The sequence below is a fragment of the Acipenser ruthenus genome, chromosome 5, assembly GCF_902713425.1.
Source record: "Acipenser ruthenus chromosome 5, fAciRut3.2 maternal haplotype, whole genome shotgun sequence".
In the NCBI taxonomy this organism is placed as follows: Eukaryota; Metazoa; Chordata; class Actinopteri; order Acipenseriformes; family Acipenseridae; genus Acipenser; species Acipenser ruthenus.
This window is the reverse complement of record NC_081193.1, coordinates 58,845,115-58,866,919: the sequence shown is the minus strand read 5'-3', so window position 1 is coordinate 58,866,919 and position 21,805 is coordinate 58,845,115. Positions and strand designations below refer to the sequence as shown.

At 39.9% G+C, this 21,805-nt stretch overlaps 1 protein-coding gene across 11 annotated transcripts in view; it reads right to left on the bottom strand.

Annotated features, from left to right (window-relative positions):
* LOC117403094 (endoplasmic reticulum membrane-associated RNA degradation protein-like) overlaps positions 1 to 21,805 on the bottom strand; it is a 144,196-nt gene that overhangs the window by 33,200 nt on the left and 89,191 nt on the right. For all 11 annotated transcript variants that reach the window (XM_034005017.3, XM_034005024.3, XM_059024335.1 and 8 more), the window contains 4 exons: positions 14,186 to 14,288; positions 5,182 to 5,211; positions 3,547 to 3,615; positions 1,523 to 1,693 (listed from right to left, as the gene is read on the bottom strand). In XM_034005017.3, the coding sequence (XP_033860908.2) occupies positions 1,523 to 1,693; positions 3,547 to 3,615; positions 5,182 to 5,211; positions 14,186 to 14,288 (373 nt within the window). The remainder of the gene's footprint in view (positions 1 to 1,522; positions 1,694 to 3,546; positions 3,616 to 5,181; positions 5,212 to 14,185; positions 14,289 to 21,805) is intronic.

The window sequence follows — 21,805 nt, the reverse complement described above, 5'->3', positions numbered from 1 at the left end:
TCCTGGAAGCTGAAAATGTCCCAGTTCTTCCATGGCATGCATACTCACCAGACATGTCACCCATTGAGCATGTTTGGGATGCTCTGGATCGACATGTACGACAGCGTTTTCCAGTTCGCGCCAATATCCAGCAACTTTGCACAGCCATTGAAGAGGAGTGGGACAACATTCCACAGGCCACAATCAACAGCCTGATCAACTCTATGCGAAGGAGATGTGTCGCGCTGCATCAGGCAAATGGTGTTCACACCAGCTACTGACTGGTTTTCTGATCCACGCCCCTACCTTTTTTTTTTTTAAGGTATCTGTGACCAACAGATGCACATCTGTATTCCCAGTCATGTGAAATCTATAGATTAGAGCCTAATGAATTTATTTAAATTGACTGATTTCCTTATATGAACTGTAACTCAGTAAAATCTTTGAAATTGTTGCATGTTGCGTTTACATTTTTGTTCAGTATATATATATATATATATATATAGATAGATAGATAGATAGATAGATAGATAGATAGATAGATATATAGATATATATATAGATAGATAGATAGATAGATAGATAGATAGATAGATAGATACAGATATTAGTACTGCCATAGCTGTATGTTTTCGCCTATTGATTCTCCCCATTGCCACTGTACTTTATGCATCCAGGGTAGGGATGTAAATATTGTTTAATTAGGTATTCGATAATACTCTTGTTACTTTGGTAGTTTAAGATATAACAAAAAGTGACATTGGCATATACATCTATTCTGTACACAATCAATATGTTGCTTATGTTATTGTACTTACCAAGAATCATTTATGCAGTGCTGAAGTTACAGAAAAAAATCAACCTGAAGGCTCAAATCCAGGAACATTCTCATTTCAAGTTGAAAAAAATCTTTATCGGTGCCAAGAAGGTGTTCTTGTAAGCGAAGTTCCTGTTCCTTTAGCCGGAGCATTTACAATGGGAAAAATCTGTTCTACCACAAGGGTGTCCCCTTAGGCAAAGTGTTCCTATACGTGGAGACTACTGTACCAGATACCATGTTTTGAAATTAAAATGCATGTTTGCTATAACATGTGTTTCTTTCAAAACTACACATATGAGACCTATAAAGTGAATAGATGTGCATTTTATGTAACTATTTTGTTAGCTACAATTATTTTAAAGCTCTAGATACGCTGCTATCAATGATAGGAATAAGCTGAATTGAATCCTATCAAGTAATCCAGTGCATGTTTCCAGCAAAACGTTATAAAAACACTTTGTTACTCCTACTGCTGCAATTAGTTGTGTCAGCAGATACCTAGTTCGCTTGTGAGGTAGTGGCAAGGGTTTTCAAGGAGCAGACATTTAACGTTTTTTATTAACTGCCGAGAATCATGAGGACTTTTAGCAACTTGCAATAAAAAATAGCAAGTTACAAAAATATTTAATGTATAAACACATGCTAACTTTTTTAATGCACACCATAATTAAAAAAAAAAAAAAAACATTATTAAGTTCTTTAATATACAAACAGGATACTTACTTTAGTGGTGGTGTGTTGTTTACCAATGAACTTGTGGAGAAGCACAAGTGATAAACACAAAACTTGGTTTGCTATAACTCTGGGGAAAACATTTAAATCCACCTCCCCATGACTGAGGTGATCCCGAATGCGAGGACCCTCTTGATTGTTCAAAAAATCCCAAAGTATTTCCTGTAAAATTCAAGTTTAATACTAAATTAGAAGGAGGCATTCAGATTTGTACAGTGATTATCACTATTCTAAATCAGGCAGTTCAGTTTCATACTGTGACCTGTGATGAATTTATTAGTAAAATACTGCCTTTTCTGTTTTCATGACAACAAAAATGATAAACACCAGGCATAAAATATCAACTGGATGTAGGGCCAACATAAGAACACAGCTTCACTGATTTAACATGACCGGTTCTGAAAGGCACTATATTGTTTTGGAAGAATATGTGTTCTTTCTTGTCACATCTCACATCTTTATAGATCCAATTTTTGCTGCATGAAAATAAAATATACTAATATGTTTCCATCTGTACTCATGGTTATTATTATTATTATTATTATTTCTGTAATTTTAAGTCTGTTTCCCATTCAAGGTTAAATGATGATGCAATCGCAGGGAACACACTCACTCTTGTGGTCACAACTAATACAGCAGTTATTTATAAATGTACTCGCTGTATTTTTTTATTTTATCTTTTTACATAATGCTGTGTCCTTTTTACAAATAACAATACAATGAATAGTAGTTGGTACAAATTAGTACAATGCAATTCTAAAACTAGTCAATATCAACAGTAGAGTTTGGTGCAGTGCATTATTCAAAAGAATCAAAGGAATAACATTTCAAACTTTTGTAAACCACAAGAATAAAATGTGAGTATTTTAAGGGAGCACTCTTTACACACTGAAATTGACAAATGTGTGTAACATCATTCAATTAAATAATCCATTACAATCTTGGCAGTATGAGAACAGGCATTATCTTGCATCAGAACAAACTCAGAGCTAATTGCATCAGCAAATGGTCTTACTATAGGGTTCAGGACTGTGTTTTATGTATAGTAGAGCTATGAGCAATACTGTAATACCACACACACACCATAAGTGTATCCTCCAAAATCATCATATTGAACTATGTTGAACTGAGTAAATCATTCTTCTTGGGCTCTCCATACTTAAACATGTCAATCACTGGTGAACTTATGAAATCTTGATTGATCAGTGAACAAAACAGGTGCCAGTTCTGGTGATCAAGGCAGTAAATCAGCAGTCTCTTCTATGTTATGGGGTCAATCGAGGAGCTGTAGCAGGTCCTCTTGACCTCAAACCAGACATGCAATCTGTTTCTCACAGCTGCTTATGGTGACTCCAGTAGATGTCTCGATGTTGATATTAAGCCCATGTGCAATGGACAACGCCATGTTGTACACATATTGGCCATTGCATGGCATGGTTGACCCCTATCCAGGATCCAATGTTATCATCCGTGCAGCCACCTGATTAACCATCAAATCTTATGTTTGACTATGTTCATGATGTTAATTTTGGTAAATGTAATGTTTGATCCTTAAATTGTTTAGAGTAGTGTAGTAACCATTTTTTTGTTAATGGTTACCCGGATATTTAGCCAGCAACTGTTTTATAGGGATATGTAGGGAAAATGGAGATTGTAAGGCATATTTAAAAAGAGGGATTAACAGGATTATTGAGTTTAGTTGACAGGTTGCGGATGTGTTGTGATAACAGCCAACATTATGCACTCAATTTTATTGTCATTCATTACATTCTTATTGGCGTTGAGGGCTCAACAGGACTATGTCAATTCTACAAAGGAACATTCTTAAGTGATGCATTTGTGGAACTGAAGATAACTAATGTGGCTTTCTAGCATGCATAAATTGCAAGGATACTGGTCCCTTAATATTGGAGTAAAACAGAATATTATTAGATAATAACACAGAAAGATTAGACAAAAATACGTGTGAGATATTTAGCAATATCTGCCCATTCTTTTAAAAAACATTTTCTTACCATGATTGGGTCACCAAGCATCAGAGGAATGTGATTTATTTCTTCATTATTCGTGTTTTTAGCAAGTATCTAAGAAAAATAAATGTCAATATATTATCCGATATTGTACAATTCTTTAAGAACTGGAAATGTATGTACCAAGTGCATTATAATACAATATGGCAGCCCTATTACAATAGGTTAAAGTCCAAAGCCAAAGGTAACCTTACATATCGCCCAGAATTAAGACACCCTGATTTTAACTTATTTTTAACATGGACATGTCTGTCTAGTTCAAGGAGTGGGAAGACTACAAAGGATATAATACACATAGAGTCAGTACTCACATATCCGACCCTATAACATTTTAACTTACTGACGGTTAAGAGTGTGGAGGAAATCCGATTATCTCATTTTGTCCCTCTGAAACCCTTGTCCATTTTTCAGAGAAAAATACATAGCTGAAAACACTGTTTTAAAATACGGAGGCCTCCATTTAGATGCAGTTGATTTTGTTGCTACAGTACTACAGTATATTTTAACAGAAGTATTTTAATTCAGAACAATATGATTCTGAAAATACCATTAACCAAAACAGACGGCTGTGGACACGTGGCCTGTAATACAGAACATCCTTGTATTCCAGTTGCTGCGCGGCACTGCTTTTACCCAACAGCAAAATAAAATCTAAATGTTAGCACAAAAGATCCAGAACAGTATCCAGAATTGAAACGGTATCCAAAGTTGCAGAACTGTATGCAAGTGCTTGATAAAAGATTATAATGTCACAATGCACTTGTAAATGAAAATACACAAAAGTAACTAAAGAGATCATGGATAAAACAAATAATAACTGTATTTAACACTGTTTAATGAACTGTGTACAGGTGCATTACAGTTTAAATTTACTGTCTGAAGTATTCACTGAGTGCTATATGTTGCCCAATGGCTGACACCTTTTTTTATGACGCCTCTAATGCAATCTATCTCGACGATTCCAAAGAAATCACCTATACCGACTCCAGGTCATGACAGGCCTCTCTTGCTCTCCACTGGTCTTGGAGGGTCACTGTCATCCACGTCCATAGCCCCACTCTCTCTGAATCTTTTAAGATGTCGGAAATAGTTGAACGACCAAGAGACAGTTTATGCCCTTTAAACGCATGTTAAATTATGCAATCCCTGGAAGCTTTAAGATTTCTCTCATGGAAAAGACAAATCGCCTTTTTGTTGACTGCATTTTTGGTGAAACTTGCTTATTCACTGTAACTGCACACAGACTGAATTGTGCATGTGAAAGAAAAACAAAACAAAAAAAACGCGGGCTGTGACGGATAATCAAATAAACTGTATCACTGACGAGATGGGCTATGTACAAGGAAACTGGTGTGAAATTGTGTGTGACAGATCAGTGCTTGTTTTGTTATATATACATAATGGGAAATTTATTTTATTCTTAATACATAAGGACGGTAAAACATGACTGACGGGTATCTGATTAACGTCTATATCCGAGTGCTGACTGTATATGTAGGAATCATATCACAATATATATATATATATATATATATATATATATATATATATATATATATATATATATATATATATACTGTACACACATATGTAGTTATATAGGCTTAATAAATCACTTACCTGATCAAAAGTTGTGTAAAGCGTTGAAGACTGAAAAACATAAGATATAAAATAAAGAGTTAAAAAGTACAAGAATGTTATCTCTGTGTAAAAGAGCGAGAGGGGAGGAAACATGCAGTGGGTCCAGAACATAGCTGACATGAAGAGAAGAGAACATCTGTTTTTGGGTATGTTCTGTGGTTTTAACCTTATAAGGTATTAGTATAGGGTGATTGCATAGACAGAGGGATAGTACTACTTAAAAGCTTTGTACAAGTAGGGGCATCACCCTATAGTTGTTTGATAATGTATATACAGTGCCTTGCAAAAGTATTCAGACCCCTGACCAATTCTCTCATATTACTGAATTACAAATGGTACATTGAAATTTCATTCTGTTTGATATTTTATTTTAAAACACTGAAACTCAAAATCAGTTACTGTAAGGTGACATTGGTTTTATGTTGGGGAAATATTTAAGAAAAATAAAAAACTGAAATATCTTGCTTGAATAAATATTCAACCCCTGTGCTGTGGAAGCTCCCAGTTTACAGCGATGAAAGAAACTGCCCTAACGAGGACACAATTACCTTACCATTGGCCTCCACCTGTGAATCATTAAATTTGCTGTCATATTTTCTGGATAAAAACCCAACTGTTGAATGATCATTGGTCAGGCTGTGAATCTGAAGGAAAATGAAGACCAAAGAGCATTCTACAGAGGTTAGAGATAAAGTAATACAAATGCATAGATTAGGGAAAGGGTACAAAATAATATCCAAGTGTCTGGATATCCCAGTGAGCACAGTTGGATAAATAATCAGGAAGTGGAAGCTGCATCACACCACCCAGGCACTGCCAAGAAAAGTCCGTCCCTCAAAACTCAGCACTCAAACAAGATGGTCAGCAGTGTGGAGTAGTGGTTAGGGCTCTGGACTCTTGACCGGAGGGTCGTGGGTTCAATCCCTGGTAAGGGACACTGCTGCTGTACCCTTGAGCAAGGTACTTTACCTAGATTGCTCCAGTAAAAACCCAACTGTATATATGGGTAACTGTATGTAAAAATAAATAAATAAATAAATAAATAATAAAATTGTAAGTCGCCCTGGATAAGGGCGTCTGCTAAGAAATAAATAATAATAATAAAAGAAGGAGACTCGTGAGAGAAGCCACAGAGAAGCCAACAATCACTTTGAAGGAGCTACAGAGTTTAGTGGCTGGGAGTGGAGTAATGGTGCACCAGTCAACCATATTCAAGAGCTCTGCATAACACTGGCCTGTATGGGAGGGTGGCAAGAAAGAAGCCGTTACTCAAAAAGTACCATCTGAAAGCACATCTGGAGTTTGCCAGAAAGCATGAGAGTGACCCAGCTGCGATGTGGGAAAAGGTTTTGTGGTCAGATGAGACCAAGATAGAGCTTTTTGGCCAAAACTCGCTATGTGTGGCGCAAACCTAACACTGCCCAGTATGTTGGTGGCAGCATCATGCTTCTCATCAGCAGGGACTGGGCATCTTGTTAAAATTGAAGGAAGAATGGATGGAGCAAAATACAGGGAAATACTGCAAGAGAACCTGCTTCAGTCCGTTAAAAAACTGAAGCTTGGGAGGAAATTCACCTTTCAGCAGGACAATGATCCCAAGCACAAGGCCAAAGCAACATTGGAGTGGCTCAAGAACAAAAAGGTGAATGTCCCACAGTGGCCCAGTCAATGTCCTGATCTCAATCCCATTGAGAATCTGTGGCACTATTTGAAAATTGTAGTCCACAAGCATCGTCCAACCAACCTGAACACCCTGGAGCAAATCTGCCAAGAAGAATGGGCCAAAATCACTCCGACACTGTGTGCAAAGCTGGTACATACTTACCCCAAAAGACTTAAAGCTGTTATTGCAGCGAAAGATGGCTCTACCAAATATTAATGTGTGGGGGTTGAATACTTATGCAAGCAAGATATTTCAGTTTTTTATTTTTCTTAAATATTTCCCAACATAAAACCAATGTCACCTTACAATAATTGATTTTGAGTTTCAGTGTTTTAAAATAAAATATCAAACAGAACGAAATTTCAGTGTACCATTTGTAATTCAGTAATATGAGAGAATTGGTCAGGGGTCTGAATACTTTTGCAAGGCACTGTATATATATATATTAAAAAAAACTGACCCGGGGTACATAACTAAATAAATATAAATCAAAGATGTAATTTACATGAATTTATATTTCACAATGAGTCATTCTAATCTATTCTAAATTATACTCATGTTAAATTACATTTTTTAAAATCATTGTTGACAATGACGTTATATTTTACTGAAAGAAGGACCGCAACAGTCCTGTGTGTGTATGGTGTATATGAGTTAAGAAATGTAAAATACAGTATCCACTTGGTTTGATATTGCATTAACAGACATTTGTCGCTGTTATGATTATTTAGGTACTTGCATACAGTAGAAGTAAAGGAATATTGTTTGTGAAGGTTTCATAACTGAATCCCATTAGTCAAGGCAAAAATGGAGGCTATTATACAAAACTAAAGTAATATGACATCAGGGATACATTTATGCAGTCATGAACCCACCTCCGAGGGCATAAAATGGGTCAGTATACCGAAGCCGTCACCAGGGCAAGATTGCTGCACGACCGGTGTGCCACAAGGCTAAGCCGAAGCTGCCTTGTGCGTTACCATTCGGAACCCCAGTAACAAGTAGCTAGGGCTAAAAAATTGAGGGGGAACTCCCCTCTATGCCTGTGTTTTAAGGGTCGACTGGAAAACCACTCTTATCACTCTAGTTCGAAAATCAGGATTTTGAGGATCCACAACATTATGTCTTTAGAACCTAGTAAAGGTATGGGGAGTAGCCCAGACCGCTGCATTGCAAATGTCCATGACAGGTGCACCCTGGAATAAAACCCATGAAGTTGCCATGCCCTTGGTGGAAGTTTTTCTGGAGGGGGCACGTTGTCTGCTATCCATCTGCTTAGACAGGGCTTGGCTATAGGATTTTGCCCCATATCAAACAAAAAATTGTTCAGACTGCCTCCAAATGTTCATCCTGTCATCATAATATGCCAGGGCCCACACTGGCCAGAGCGCATGGTGCTGCCACTCTCTGTCAGACTGGAAAGGAGGTGGATGGAAAACAGGTGGATGGAAAGCCTCCAGTTCCACAGACTGGTTGACATGAAATGCCAAGATCACCATTGCCATCATCCGAAGCAGGATTGGTACGGAGCGTAACCTTTGTGCTGGTCTCTGCAAAAATTGAGAATGCCTGCATCTCACTCACCCGCATTGCAGAGGTGATTGCAAGCAACAAGCCGCTTTGAGCAATAAAAATCAAGCACCACGATTAAGCCTCCAGCGAGGAACACTATCTTTCATAGGTGGCCGAATCCGCTAAGCTCCTTTCAAAAATTGCCCCGCGAGCTACTGGGGAGACAGAGTCAATTTTAACATGACAAGCTGAAATAGATCTTTAATGTAGGGGGGGGATTTCCCCTCGTCACACAGGTCCTGCAAATAACTGCCATGGGGCAGGTCATGTGGTCGAACCCCCGAGACAGGCTCCACGTCTGAAAGACACCCCACTTGTACCCATACTGGGATGCATGGATGCTGCTCTGGCACTTTGCCTTATTGGACAGACCCAGATACAGCTGTTCAGGGGCCAGACCCACAGTTGCAGGATCGATGGGTCGGGATAAGGTCCCCCGCGCCTGACTGAGCAGGTCACGCCGCTGGAGCAGCCAGCTGTGGAGACCGCCCAAGAGCTGAATCAGGGTTGAAAACCTTGGCCAATAAGGGGCTACTAGGAGTACCTTGGCCCGGTCCTGCCTGATTTTCTCTAGACACAGTGGGAGTATGGTGAGCGGTGGGAAGGCATACAGCAGCTGTCTTGGGTCCCCGCATCCTGTTATGGAGAACCAGAGGGGACAACAGTGGGTTGATTCCTTGCAGGCAAAGAGATCTATCTCTGCTCTCCCGAACCTCTCCCAAATGAGGCTCACCACCTCTGAGTGCAGACTCTACTGTGAGGCGCTGGATACTCTCCTTGAGAGGAAGTCCGCCGCCCAGTTTGTCACCCCGGGCAGGTGAACTGCCCTCAGTGAGAGGAGGTTCTCATATGCCCAGAACAAAAGCTTGCATGCCACACGATGGAGACTGGGGGACCCAAGGCCATCCTGGTGGTTTATGTACACCACCACTGTTACGTTGTCCGTCTCCCTCGAACCTCCTGCAAAAAATTCTGCAAGGCAAAGTAAACTGCCTGCAGCTCCAAAACATTAAAGTGGAGACCCTGCCAAGGGGGGTTCCACACCCCCTGCCATTCCACACAGCGCCCCAGCGTTAGTTGTGATGACCTTCCTTCTGGTGACACCGCCCAGCGCTACACCAAGGCATAGTTGGACAGGCTGTTTCCACCAAGAGTGCCTTTAGACAGCGATGCCGAGCAATCCAGAGCAGAGGTGGGTGGGCTACTGATCCCGCAGAACAGAGACCAGCCCTGCCTCTTATCCACTCTGAATGTGCTCGGTGTCTGGCCAGTGGGGTTCACTGTTGCACAATGAGGAGAAGCAATCCCTGCCGGTTTCCCATTCCCCACCCCGTGAGTGTCAGAGTCAATGTGACGCCCCCTCGGGGTCCCCAGCAAAGTTCAGCCTCTTTGCACAGCCTGGATGCAAACTGACGCCGTCCAAGCTGTGTGACTCATCTTGCTCTCCCAGTGGCAGTGCTTTAACTGAATGAGCCACTCGGGGACCCCTGCAAGAGAATAATTCTAACTAAGTGAGAAGCTGGTCTTTGTTCCAGTGAATTATATAGTTAGTCAAAATAAGGATGCTGCTATCAACATCTAGCAAGCAAATTCAGAGAAAGGATAGAGCAGGCATAACATCTTGAGCTTGGTTGAAAGTAATTAATAATTGAGAGGGACAATTAATTAAAACCATTACACATATCAGCTAGTTACTCTTGATTGGGTATTGTAAATCTATTTTATTGTTAATACTTCCTACAGTAATGGAGGTCCTAACTGAGATCTGGAATGTATGAAATCCATTGAGCAATAAAGCAACGTGCTTGTTAAGCATATAGTGCATGGGGTAGTCTGTGCTTCTTGCCCTGACTTAGCCAGCTGTTTCAAATACATGATCAGACAGTACACACTCAGGAGCCGTGACATAGGTGAGGGGTGTTATACAAGGCAGTACCTACCACTAATGAACATTCATAGACTTCAGTGAACCCTCTAGCGGTACCATTAGGTAAGTACAATGCAAATTCCTTTAAAATAAATAGTGAACATATACTACACACTCTAGTGGACAATAATCAAATTACAATTTAAAATAATTTTATTTTAGATTTTTCAGTTTTTCTTGCTTTTCACAATTATAAGTAAATACTACCATCTTGTGGTCATATTAATTAAGTACAACTGAAACACATTTAATTAAACGATCTTCCTTTTTAGTGGAATTAATCTGTATAACACATTAACTTTAATAAGTAATTAAATTACTATTATTACTACTTTTGTTTTATTCATTGAAATACTTTTAGTATTATTTTGAGAAATGTAAATATTTTAATATTTTGATATTACAATTAGTAAAACTATTTTACAAGTTATCCTTCATTATCTGTCATTGATTGTTTCTTTTCCATTCCAACTAAATACATTTTGTTTAATTTGAATTACACACACATTTGTCAAATTGTCCGCACAAGTTACATTTACGAATAACACAAAACTTCAACATGGTGGAAGGGTCAACAACCCATGCTGCAACTACTGAAAGTTCCCAGGATGTGGGACTGACAGACCTGTTCGTCAAATGCACTGCTGACGCATCAAAAACCAGTAGAAAAACTGATCTGCTAGTGTACGTATCCGGAATAGGAATGCTCCTATAAAAGGAGTTAGCAATGACACAAACGCAATTCCATAAACTAAGGGGAAGATTGAAAGGATGGATGACTTAAACCAACAGCTGGATGAACAAAGGAAACAGGCCACTCAAGAAACAGAATGGCAGAGAAAGGAACAACAAGTCTTGAAAGACCAAGCCACTAGAGAGTGTGAGGAATTAAAACAACAAATGAAAGAAAAGAGACAAGCAGTTTGGGACATGGAAGACCAAGCAACTACAGACTGAAGAATTTAAACAGCTGGATGAAGAAAGGGAACAGGCTGCTCAAGAAATGGAACGTCAGACGAGGAAACGTGAAGTCAGGGAAAACCAAGCTAACAGAGAGATTGAAGATTTAGAACGAAAAATTGAAAAATAGGAGGTGAGGAGTCAAGGCTTCCTATTAAAGAATAGCGGAAGAGGAAAATGATGATTTGAAGGTAAGAGTCCAAGAGCTGGAGAACAAACAAGGTGGGTTAGAAAGATACAGGCTCTGGAAACAGAGGGAGAACAACACGCTGTTGAAATGGCTCAGAGAAAGGCTCAGAAACATCTACAGTCTGAGAAGGAACGTCTAGATGATAAGATTGATGAAATTGACGAAGAGATATAGAAAGGTTCCAGGAGGTTGGGAGTCGAAACACGAAACCAGAGCTCGGTAAGTAACGGAATATCCCAGACACCCCGAGGAGGACTGTAACGTGGAAAAGGCAGACCGTGTTTCAGCCCGGTCGCAAGTACTAATCTAAATGTGTCAACACATTGCCGAGCTGCGTGAACACATCGATGAAATAAACTGACCGGTCCCAGACAAGCACTGTATTTCCTCATGGCATAACAACTATGCAAAACTGGTGTGCATTTAGGCTCATGCTATTTGAACGTAAATACATTATTTAGTGCATCCAATTGTATTATCTTATTGTCTGGAACATTTCACCCGGTTACAAAAAAAAAAATGCGAAAAAAGAAATTTGAGTCATGTTTCAGGATTTGCGACTTAATTATCTTGATTTATCATGAAGAAAAATATGCACATATATGCCCTTTACATTATACAGTAGACTACGTCATACAACAGTTCATAGCTCCTGAAGATTAACTTGCGAGAGAAAGCTATTTTACCCCATGAAAGTCTTCATGATAAGGAGTAAATTGAGTCATGTGCGTCTCTATGATTTGCAAGTTATTATTGGGACCGATACATTGATGACACTATGTAACACAATTTTTGTTCCTGGGTAGTAAGTGTTATTTCCTAATTGCTTATGCCTCAAAAGTATAGAAAATGGCTATTATTCCCCACAAACTTTGCTTTTGTGACCAGGACAGTGATATTTTGAAATGTACCTATTTCCAATGAGAAAACGGGCGAATTTGTGTCTTTTTGTTCACATAAAGTCAGAAAAAAACAACATATGAATCCAAATTAACATGTATTTATACTAAAGTAATACAAAAATGACTACAAAAGATTTAGAAGTGAGTAGTTTTTCGAGAGTTACGATTATACTGTAAATCACTTTCACGAATCAGCCCCCAAATGTAGTCTCCCATCATGTTCTCGTTATACTGTCCTTGGTAGCGGCGTTCAAAGTCCAGTATATCCTGGTGGAAGCGCTCGCCTTGCTCCTCCGAGTATGCTCCCATGTTCTCCTTGAATTTATCAAGATGAGCATCAAGGATATGGCCTTTGAGGGACATCCTACAGCCCATTGTGCCGTAGTTCTTCACCAGAGTCTCAACCAGCTCCACATAGTTTTCGGCCTTGTGATTGTCCAGGAAGCCCCGAACCACTGCGACAAAGCTGTTCCAAGCCGCTTTCTCCTTACTAGTGAGCTTCTTGGGGAATTCATTGCACTCCAGGATCTTCTTTATCTGTGGTCCGACGAAGACACCGGCTTTGACCTTTGCCTCAGACAGCTTAGGGAAGAAGTCTTGAAGGTACTTGAAGGCTGCCGACTCCTTATCTAGAGCTCTGACAAATTGTTTCATAAGGCCCAATTTGATGTGCAGTGGTGGCATCAGCACCTTCCGGGGGTCCACCAGTGGCTCCCACTTGACGTTGTTCCTCCCCACAGAGAACTCGGTCCTCTGTGGCCAGTCCCGTCTGTGGTAGTGCGCTTTGGTGTCCCTGCCGTCCCAAAGGCAAAGATAGCAGGGAAACTTGGTAAAACTGCCTTGGAGACCCATCAGGAATGCCACCATTTTGAAGTCTCCTATGACCTTGATGCCATCTCAGAAAAATGCAGATATGTATCCACTTAGGCAGCTGGAACTAAACTGAACTGGTGGGCTTAAGGCCCCTGTATTTATACTACTATTTATATTACTGGAAAGTTCTAGAAAGTTCTAGAAGTTACTTCAAGTTTACTCAGCACTGAATCTATCTGGAATGTTCTGGAAAATAGGTAAATTTCAAAATATCACTGTCCTGGTCACAAAAGCAAAGTTTGTGGGGAATAATAGCCATTTTCTATACTTTTGAGGCATAAGCAATTAGGAAATAACACTTACTACCCAGGAACCAAAAAAAATAAAAATTTAGTTACACGGTGTGATCGAGTCCGATCCTGCTTTAGTTCTCAGAAAGTGGAGCAACTGCAACGCACAATGATGGCTCATCTACCGAAATTACAAATTACAAAAAAAGTGAAAATCAAATGAGGCTTCCGCAATCTCTTAAGTATTAAGCCCTAACTCATGCTCACGAGACACTAACCTTCTTTTTTAATTCATACCATATCCCTTTATAGGTTCCATAGTAAAAGCCCTTTAAAAAAATATTAAATGTGTCCAACTGAACAATTAGATCAATTAAGTTAATTGACAGCTTAAGTTGGAATGAAAACCAGAAGACCCTGCAACCTCAAGGAATGGAGTTTGACACCCCTGATCTTGATCCTGTGATGTGTTAAGTACTAAGGTTACAAACAAAGGCGTATTAGACCCATAAATGGACAGAAAATATGATTGTTGAACTGGAATAAATATTACATACTAATTACTTATTACTAATGACAAATCGATCAATCGATGATAGTCAAATAGAGGGTTTTTGATAGGACAGCAGCATACTAAAGGGCTACACCTGGACTCTACACATTTACCTCAGCAGTCAGAAGTCTGTCCGGGCAGTTGTTTGCTTTTGTATAAACCCATCTTAGGCTGGCCTCTAGTTGTGGTAGTATAAGTATCACACAGTCTGCATACCTGAAAGTAAATGAAACAGAAACATAGTTTATTATTTATTATTCCAAATTAAAGAAATTAAATCGGAGCACTGTATTTTCAAAAGAGTAAAAAAAAATGGGCAGTGTTAAATACTGGAAGTGCTGTTCAAATGCATTTCTGGCACAGACTTTTATCCAGAAAGTGACCAGTCAAGAATTTTGCTAATATCTCATACTGAGCAAGCCTTATCATATTTAATTATTATCAAATTATACGGGATGTCTGTGATGGGGTGGTGATTAATGTACACAGTTGAAGTGGAAATCACTTTGACCAGATTGAAAATCTGCAAGATGTATTTATTTATAAGTTTTTAAATTTAAAAAACTGGTCGCGTTTGTCACACCTGTTACTTAAGTATGTAGACCTAATTTAAATGTGTGCTATATTTACACATACAAACGAAACAAATAATGCAAAAGTATCAAAAGTATATAACATGTTAGTTGAGGTCCTGAACAACAGTGAACCTGGAATAAGCAGTGAAACAGGCAAAGCTGCAGAACAAGAAAAAGGAATGCAAGACACAGGTAGAACCTCAGATTAGAACTACTTGATAGTAATTTGAGGAAGACTGTCCTTACTACCTGGTTCCAAAATTAGTTAAAATAAGCGGTCTTCCACAACGAAATCCCTATGGTCGGGCACATTCTTCTGGGATTTTTGTGTGTAGGCATTTTTGTACATTTCGCCAGAATTCTGTTTTAAATCCTCCATATCTTAACTATAATACAGCTTTAAATCCCTCCAATAGAAATGTAGGAATGTGCTGCCACTCAGTAGTTGCCCAGCAGCACTGGGAAATGTATTTATTATTATTTTTGTAGTAGGTTTAATTTTTTAATGGGAAAAGGGTAAAGTTAACCTGAATTGATTAATCATTTAAACAGTTTTTCCGGTGCTTATTGGCTATCCACCAATTTAATTTTTTTTGTATCGGGGTGTTTTATCGGGTTTTATCAGTAGCCCTAATTATAATACAGTATAACAAATAAAAGCCTGTGACAGAGAAAGAATGAATCTTGGTTATAAATCTCCCTCCTGACCTGTGAGGGCGCTGTGTAAAGGGAACAGTGTGCCCCAGACTGGATGATCTGACTATTCATTCCAGGGAAATGTGGCATCACTTCTACACATGCGCACTGCAAACCACTTTGCCACAAAGCACCATTTTCCTACTTTGAACAATGAACAGTATTTTTATTTAATGATTAGTGGCACTGTATAAGATTTTAACATTCAGATTATTGGCCATGACATATGCTATTATGTTTTATTAATAAACACATTTCACCAGAAAGGAATTTGATAGACCCAAGAAAAGTTTTAAACATATACAGTACAATACATTAAGAAAAATAACTGGAGCTTGTTAACTCTTTTTACTCCCTGTGCACTGTGTGAATGAAACATGCTCTAAAGGATCCTTTTTCTCAACCAAAAGTAAAATATCATGTTGACTGTTTCAGGAAGGCATGTGAATATTAAAAAGTGTACACCGACAACGGACCCCCCTCCCCTCCCAGCCCATGCTTTGTGCACTTCTGAAAATAACGGAAGGATGGGGGGCTCCCGAGTGGCGCATCCGGTAAAGGTGCTCCGTGTGGAGTGCAGGATGTGCCCTATAGCCTGGACGTAGCCGGTTTAAGTCCAGGCTATTCCACAGCTAACTGTGGACAGGAGCTCCCAGGGGTTGGCGCACAATTGGGTTGGCCAGGGTGTCCTCGGCTCACAGCGCACCAGCGACCCCTGTAGTCTGGCCAGGCGCCTGCGGGCTTGCCTGTAAGATGCCTGAGAGCTGCGTTGTTCTCCGACGCTGTAGCTCTTGGGTGGCTGCATGGCGAGTCTGCAGTGTGAAAAAAAGCGGTCGGCCGACGGCACACACTTCAGAGGACAGGGTGGTAGCGGTGAGCTGAGCCTAAAAATAATTGGCCATTCCAAATTGGGAGAAAATAATAAAAAAATAATTGGCAATGACTAAATTAAAAAAAATATATATATTAAAATTAAAATAAAATACAAAAATAACAGAAGGATGTGTAGCTCAGCAACTGCTGTGCTGATGGTCCCTCCTCCTTCCCCGAGACAAAAGAAACATGTGCACAGCAGGGAACAAAAGGCGCTTGTTTAGCAAGCGCCTTTTGTTTAATTGTGGTCATAGGCGCCGGAACAACCGGTGCTACAGCACCTGTAGTGAAAATTCTGGTGGTGATAGCACAGCCAATAGCACCACCAATAATATTTCTTCAGGTTTAAAAATGTGTCACATCATGACTGCAGTAGCAATCACCCAATTCAGGCTATCAGTGTGCAGAGCAACCCCACGCAAATACTGACTGGAACCTTTACTTTTGCTCTTGTTCAGTGTGAGAAATTGATTACTTTTAAAGGTGGGAAATATATAGAGAACTAGGATAAAAAAAAAGCAAGGAAATAAGGTGATAATATTGTGGATGAGGGAAAAAAAATTTCACCGCCTGTGACAGGATGGCTGACGTGGTCAGGCCAGATGCAGGAAGGAAACAAAGGTAGGTACTGCAGGGCAAAAGACGCGGCGTGCGCTGTTTATTTTTAAATAACAAAAACAAATAAAGTATTCATACAAAAACAGAGTAAAATAAATATTCAAACAAAAACAAATCACGAACACAAAACAAAACACCACACGCACAGGTTAGGCTGGGCAGATCGCTTTCACTGATCCTATGTTGGTCTTTTTTTCCTTTTTCTCCTCGCTCTCTCTCGTTCTCTCCTCTTCTGGACACCCACCATGAGTGCAGAGAGCTGCAGGCTTATATGCAGGTGATCATCTCCCAATTAGCAACAATTAAACAATTAATTAACTTGGGAGATGGTCACCTTCTGCACAAGGTTTTTAATGTGGATGGGGCTTCCCATCCACGCTGCGAAACAATACAAAACATACGGCTCTTCACCGTCACATGTAATAAAACAAAAACAACACAACACAGCTATGCCATCATATTTCTAAATAAATAAACCAATACAATACTATCAATAATAACAATAATAATAATTATAATTATTATTATTATTATTATTATTATTATTATGTGTGTTGTTATTATTTATTTCTTAGCAGACGCCCTTTATCCAGGTCGACAATTGTTACAAGATATCACATTATTTTTTACATACAATTACCCATTTATAAAGTTGGGTTTTTACTGGAGCAATCTAAGTAAAGTACCTTGCTCAAGGGTACAGCAGCACTGTCCCCCACCTGGGACTGAACCCACGACCCTCCGGTCAAGAGTCCTAGAGCCCTAACCACTACTCCAAACTGCTGCCCATAATAATAATAATAATAATAAATTGCACAGGAGCGGAGGGGTACCCCGTTCTAAAAATAAATCATACATTTATGTCAGGGCTTTGCCCTGCCACACCACCACAAAAAAAATGCAACATATTTAATTATTTCTCCAGGAGCCACTCACCACAGCAAAGAAAAAACAATGACAACTTTAAATGCAGTGGCTTTGAACCAGGTTCTCTGAAGCATTCTTAACTATGAATGCAGCATTTTCTACAGTAGCCCATCGCAGTTTACACAAACAAACAAGAAAGAAGATAAATACTGTACTACTATTATAGCTTCCTGAAGACTTTTGCAATATCATTTTGTAGTTTTTGATTACATGATGTTAAATTAAAGATCTGTCAGGTCAGCCCGTCCAAAGACTTTTCCTTTCGCTGCTTAGCACCCTCACTTGTCGGGAGGGAGATTTACAACCAAAACTCATTGTATTTCTGTCACATATCCCACCGCTCAGAGTGGAGCCGAAGGGACACTCGGCTGAATCTATCTTTCCCATTACTGCCCCCTCTCGGGAAAAATAATTCGCATTTTGATGGTCTTTCCCCACATGGTGTACCATGTGCATGAAGTGTTGCAACGCCAGATACCACCGAGTTATCCGGGCATTGCTGTCCTTCATTGTGCTTAACCACTTGAGTGGGGCGTGGTCTGTGACAAGATCAAATGAGTGTCCCAGCAGGTAGTATCGTAACGAGTGAGTAGCCCATTTAATGGCCAAACACTTCTTTTCGACTACGGAGTAGTTACGCTCCCGAGGTAGCATCTTTTTACTGAGATACAGTATCGGGTGTTCTACTCTATCTACTTTGAGACAAGACAGCACCCAAACCCACATCCAGGCGCAATGGTGTGGAGGATGAATCTCTTGGTGAAATCCAGTTTGATAAGAGTGGGGACCTGGCAAAGTTTACGCTTAATAGTATCAAACTCCCCCTGACACTCAGCTGACCATTTAATTACATTTGGAGCACTCTTCTTGGTGAGGTCAACTAAAGGGTTAACCAGTGTGGCATACACAGGGATAAAGCAGCGGTAATAACCGGCTAATACCAGTAGTGACCTCACCTGCGTCAACCAAAGTCTGGATTTTGGTGACCACGGGTCTCACCCTTCCATTCCCCATTAAAAATCCCAAATATTGAGTCTCTGTCTTGGCAAATGCACATTTTCTCAAGTTAGCTGTCAGCCAGGCTACCCTTAGAGACTGAAGGACGGTTGTAATCCTAGCCAAATGCTATCGCCAGGTGGAGCTGTAAACAACCACGTCATCAATATACGCTGCTGCATATTCATGAGGTGGGCTTAAAACCTGGTCCATCAGTCTCTGAAAAGCAGCGGGCGCACCATGTAGCCCAAACAGCATGGTTTTGAAATTAAACAGCCCTTCAGGGGTTGAAAATGCGGTTTTCTCTCTAGAACTACGGGTTAAGGGGATCTGCCAGTATCCCTTTGTCAGGTCCAGAGTGGAGATAAACCTTTCCTTTCCCAGTCTATCTAAAAGTTAGTCGACCCGAGGCATAGGGTACGCATGGAACTTGGCAATAGCGTTTTACCTTCCGGAAATCTACACAGAAGCGGTTTGTGCCGTCTTTCTTGGCCACTATGACAATAGGACTGCACCACTCGCTCCTGGAAGGTTCAATCATCCCAAGCTCGAGCATATTCCATACATCTTTGCGAACGCCACTTCATCAACTTTCTGGGATCCGGTAAGGTCTCTCTTGCACGATGACACCTGGTGGAGAGATAATGTTATATTCAACCAAGTTAGTTCTGCCGGGCAAGTCAGAAAAAACATCCACTCCCTTGTCTTGTCAGCTCTGAGGTATGCCGCAAAAGGGATATCATGTGCCAGCCTCATGACCACGGTCCGACAAGACGGGGGAACCAATAATTGTGTTACAGGCTGTCCTGTGCCCGCGGCTAGATTTACCCTATACAGTAATTGCCCCTTGATACTGAAGTGAGGATATACTAGCGCCCCAGCGCCATCAACATCCTTACCTTCAATAGACTGGACCTGCCCCCAAGCGTGCACTAGTGACGGGTCATTATGTTGTTCCCACACTATGTCCGTGCTTGAGTACCACATGTCCGGTATATTGAGAGATTTACAATGAGTTTTGGTTGTAAAGCTCCCTCCCAACCTGTGAGGGCGCTAAGCAGCGAAAGGAGAAGTCTTTGGACGGGCTGACCTGACAGTTCTTTCCCTGGGCCAGGAAGTCGGTCAGTCTGGAAGAAGGCGAGACTCTGTTGCAGGAACGTATTGACCCGGAAGGTAAACGATGTAGCAGCTGCAGACAGTAGAGACAGCTGCACTCGTTTACCAAGGGGTCATGCGTGATAGCATAAAGGGCACGGAGAATTGCAAATCTTTTCCTGCGCTTGGGGTTCAGGAAACAAGGAACTGGAAGGACCGGGAGAAACCCTTTTAAAAACTGAAAAGAGTTTGTGAGTGTTTAGTTTGTTTTGTCGTTCTTAGTAATTGTCTTTTGTTTTTGTGAATTCACTAGACGGCTAACATGTCTCCGGAGCTGTCACCTTGGGCCAGCACTACCCGGAGCAACACTACACCACAGTCACTGTTTAATTGTTATCACCCACCATGAGCACTACTGCACGCACCCAGGACTGGTGACCGTGTTAGTATATTGTGGGACGGATATTCATGTTTATTATTTGGGACTTATTTACTCTGTGCTCTACACATTGCTGTGTATTGCCGGGGATTATTATTTGGTCACTAGACCTGGATACAATTAAAAACTGTTTCAAACTGGATTATAACTCTCTGTGTTTCATTACTGCACTGCATCACCCCTGCACCTGCACGTACCACTTACCACTTTGCCACAAAGGCCTACAAAACATATTCTTTACCCCTGGGATATTTTTCTACTTTAACATGTTACATATTGTAACGTCTTGCTGTAAAATAAAGGCCCACACACACAGGGGCCACACCCCCTGCTGCTATGCAGTCTCTGCCTGTGTTCTGAGCAATATAATGACTTTTATTAGTTTTTGAAAACAAACGAATATCCGAACGAATATTTAAATTATGAGCGAATATCCAAACATGAAAATCCTGTGTTCGTCCCTGTACTAGTTCGTTGCTAATTTCTTTTTATTTTTTATTTTTTTATTATTATTATGTCTCAATCCTAAAATTCTAGGTGATGAAAAACTTTTGGCCATAGCTGTAAAAGTACTCTTGACGACCAATAGAACATGCCTAGCAAAGGACAGAAACAGAGAATAGAACCACAGCATACTTGGAAGCCAAATAACATGAATGGCAGGTGGGTAAGAGAATGATTTACACTTGAAATTAAAAATCCTAACCTAAATACCTTGCAATGTCAAGTTAATTTTGTAGAATGAGCTTTTAGATGTAGTACTCACCTGTTTCAGTACAAATCTACTGATTGTGTGTAATTTCCTCTAGAAAAATAATTCACCTGATATATAAAATACAATACAATACCATGCAGTTTACTTTTATATAAAAACTATAAAATAAAATTAAAAAGCCATTGACTAATCACTCCAGCTCAAGAATAAGTGAACGCAAACAAATCTGTTTTTAAATTTGATTTAAAAGACTCGACTGTGCCAGCATTCCTGATATGAAGCGGAGTCGGGACAGAGGTCCAAAGGCAGGGAGGAGAGTAACTAAAGGCCCTGGACCCTCCTGATTTTAGATGAAATTGAGTCGATAAAGTTGTTAATGAACACATTTCTCATTATAAAGCTTAATTGTCACAGGTCACGTACATCACTTCCTGTCTTAACAACTAAATAAGGGGAACTCGTTAATCAAAATGCATGTTAACGAGATCAAGAAAAATGAATGGAAGCATAATTCGCTGCTATGGAAAGACAGCTCTCTCACCTGTGAGCAGCAGCCAAATGGAAATGAAATAAAAAGAATGGGAATATCTATTGTGTATAATTTGTAAACTTTGTTTAAAATTGTACATTTATTTAGATAACTTCACATATACAATGCTGATTTACGATTACCTGGCGTGTGGTGTGGAATTTATTTTCTTATGTTTACATCTACTTTTCTATGTATTGTAGTATGTACGATTGTAGGCTATAAATATAGGTTTGAAGTGTAATTTGTGTTTGTAGTTGTTAATATTAT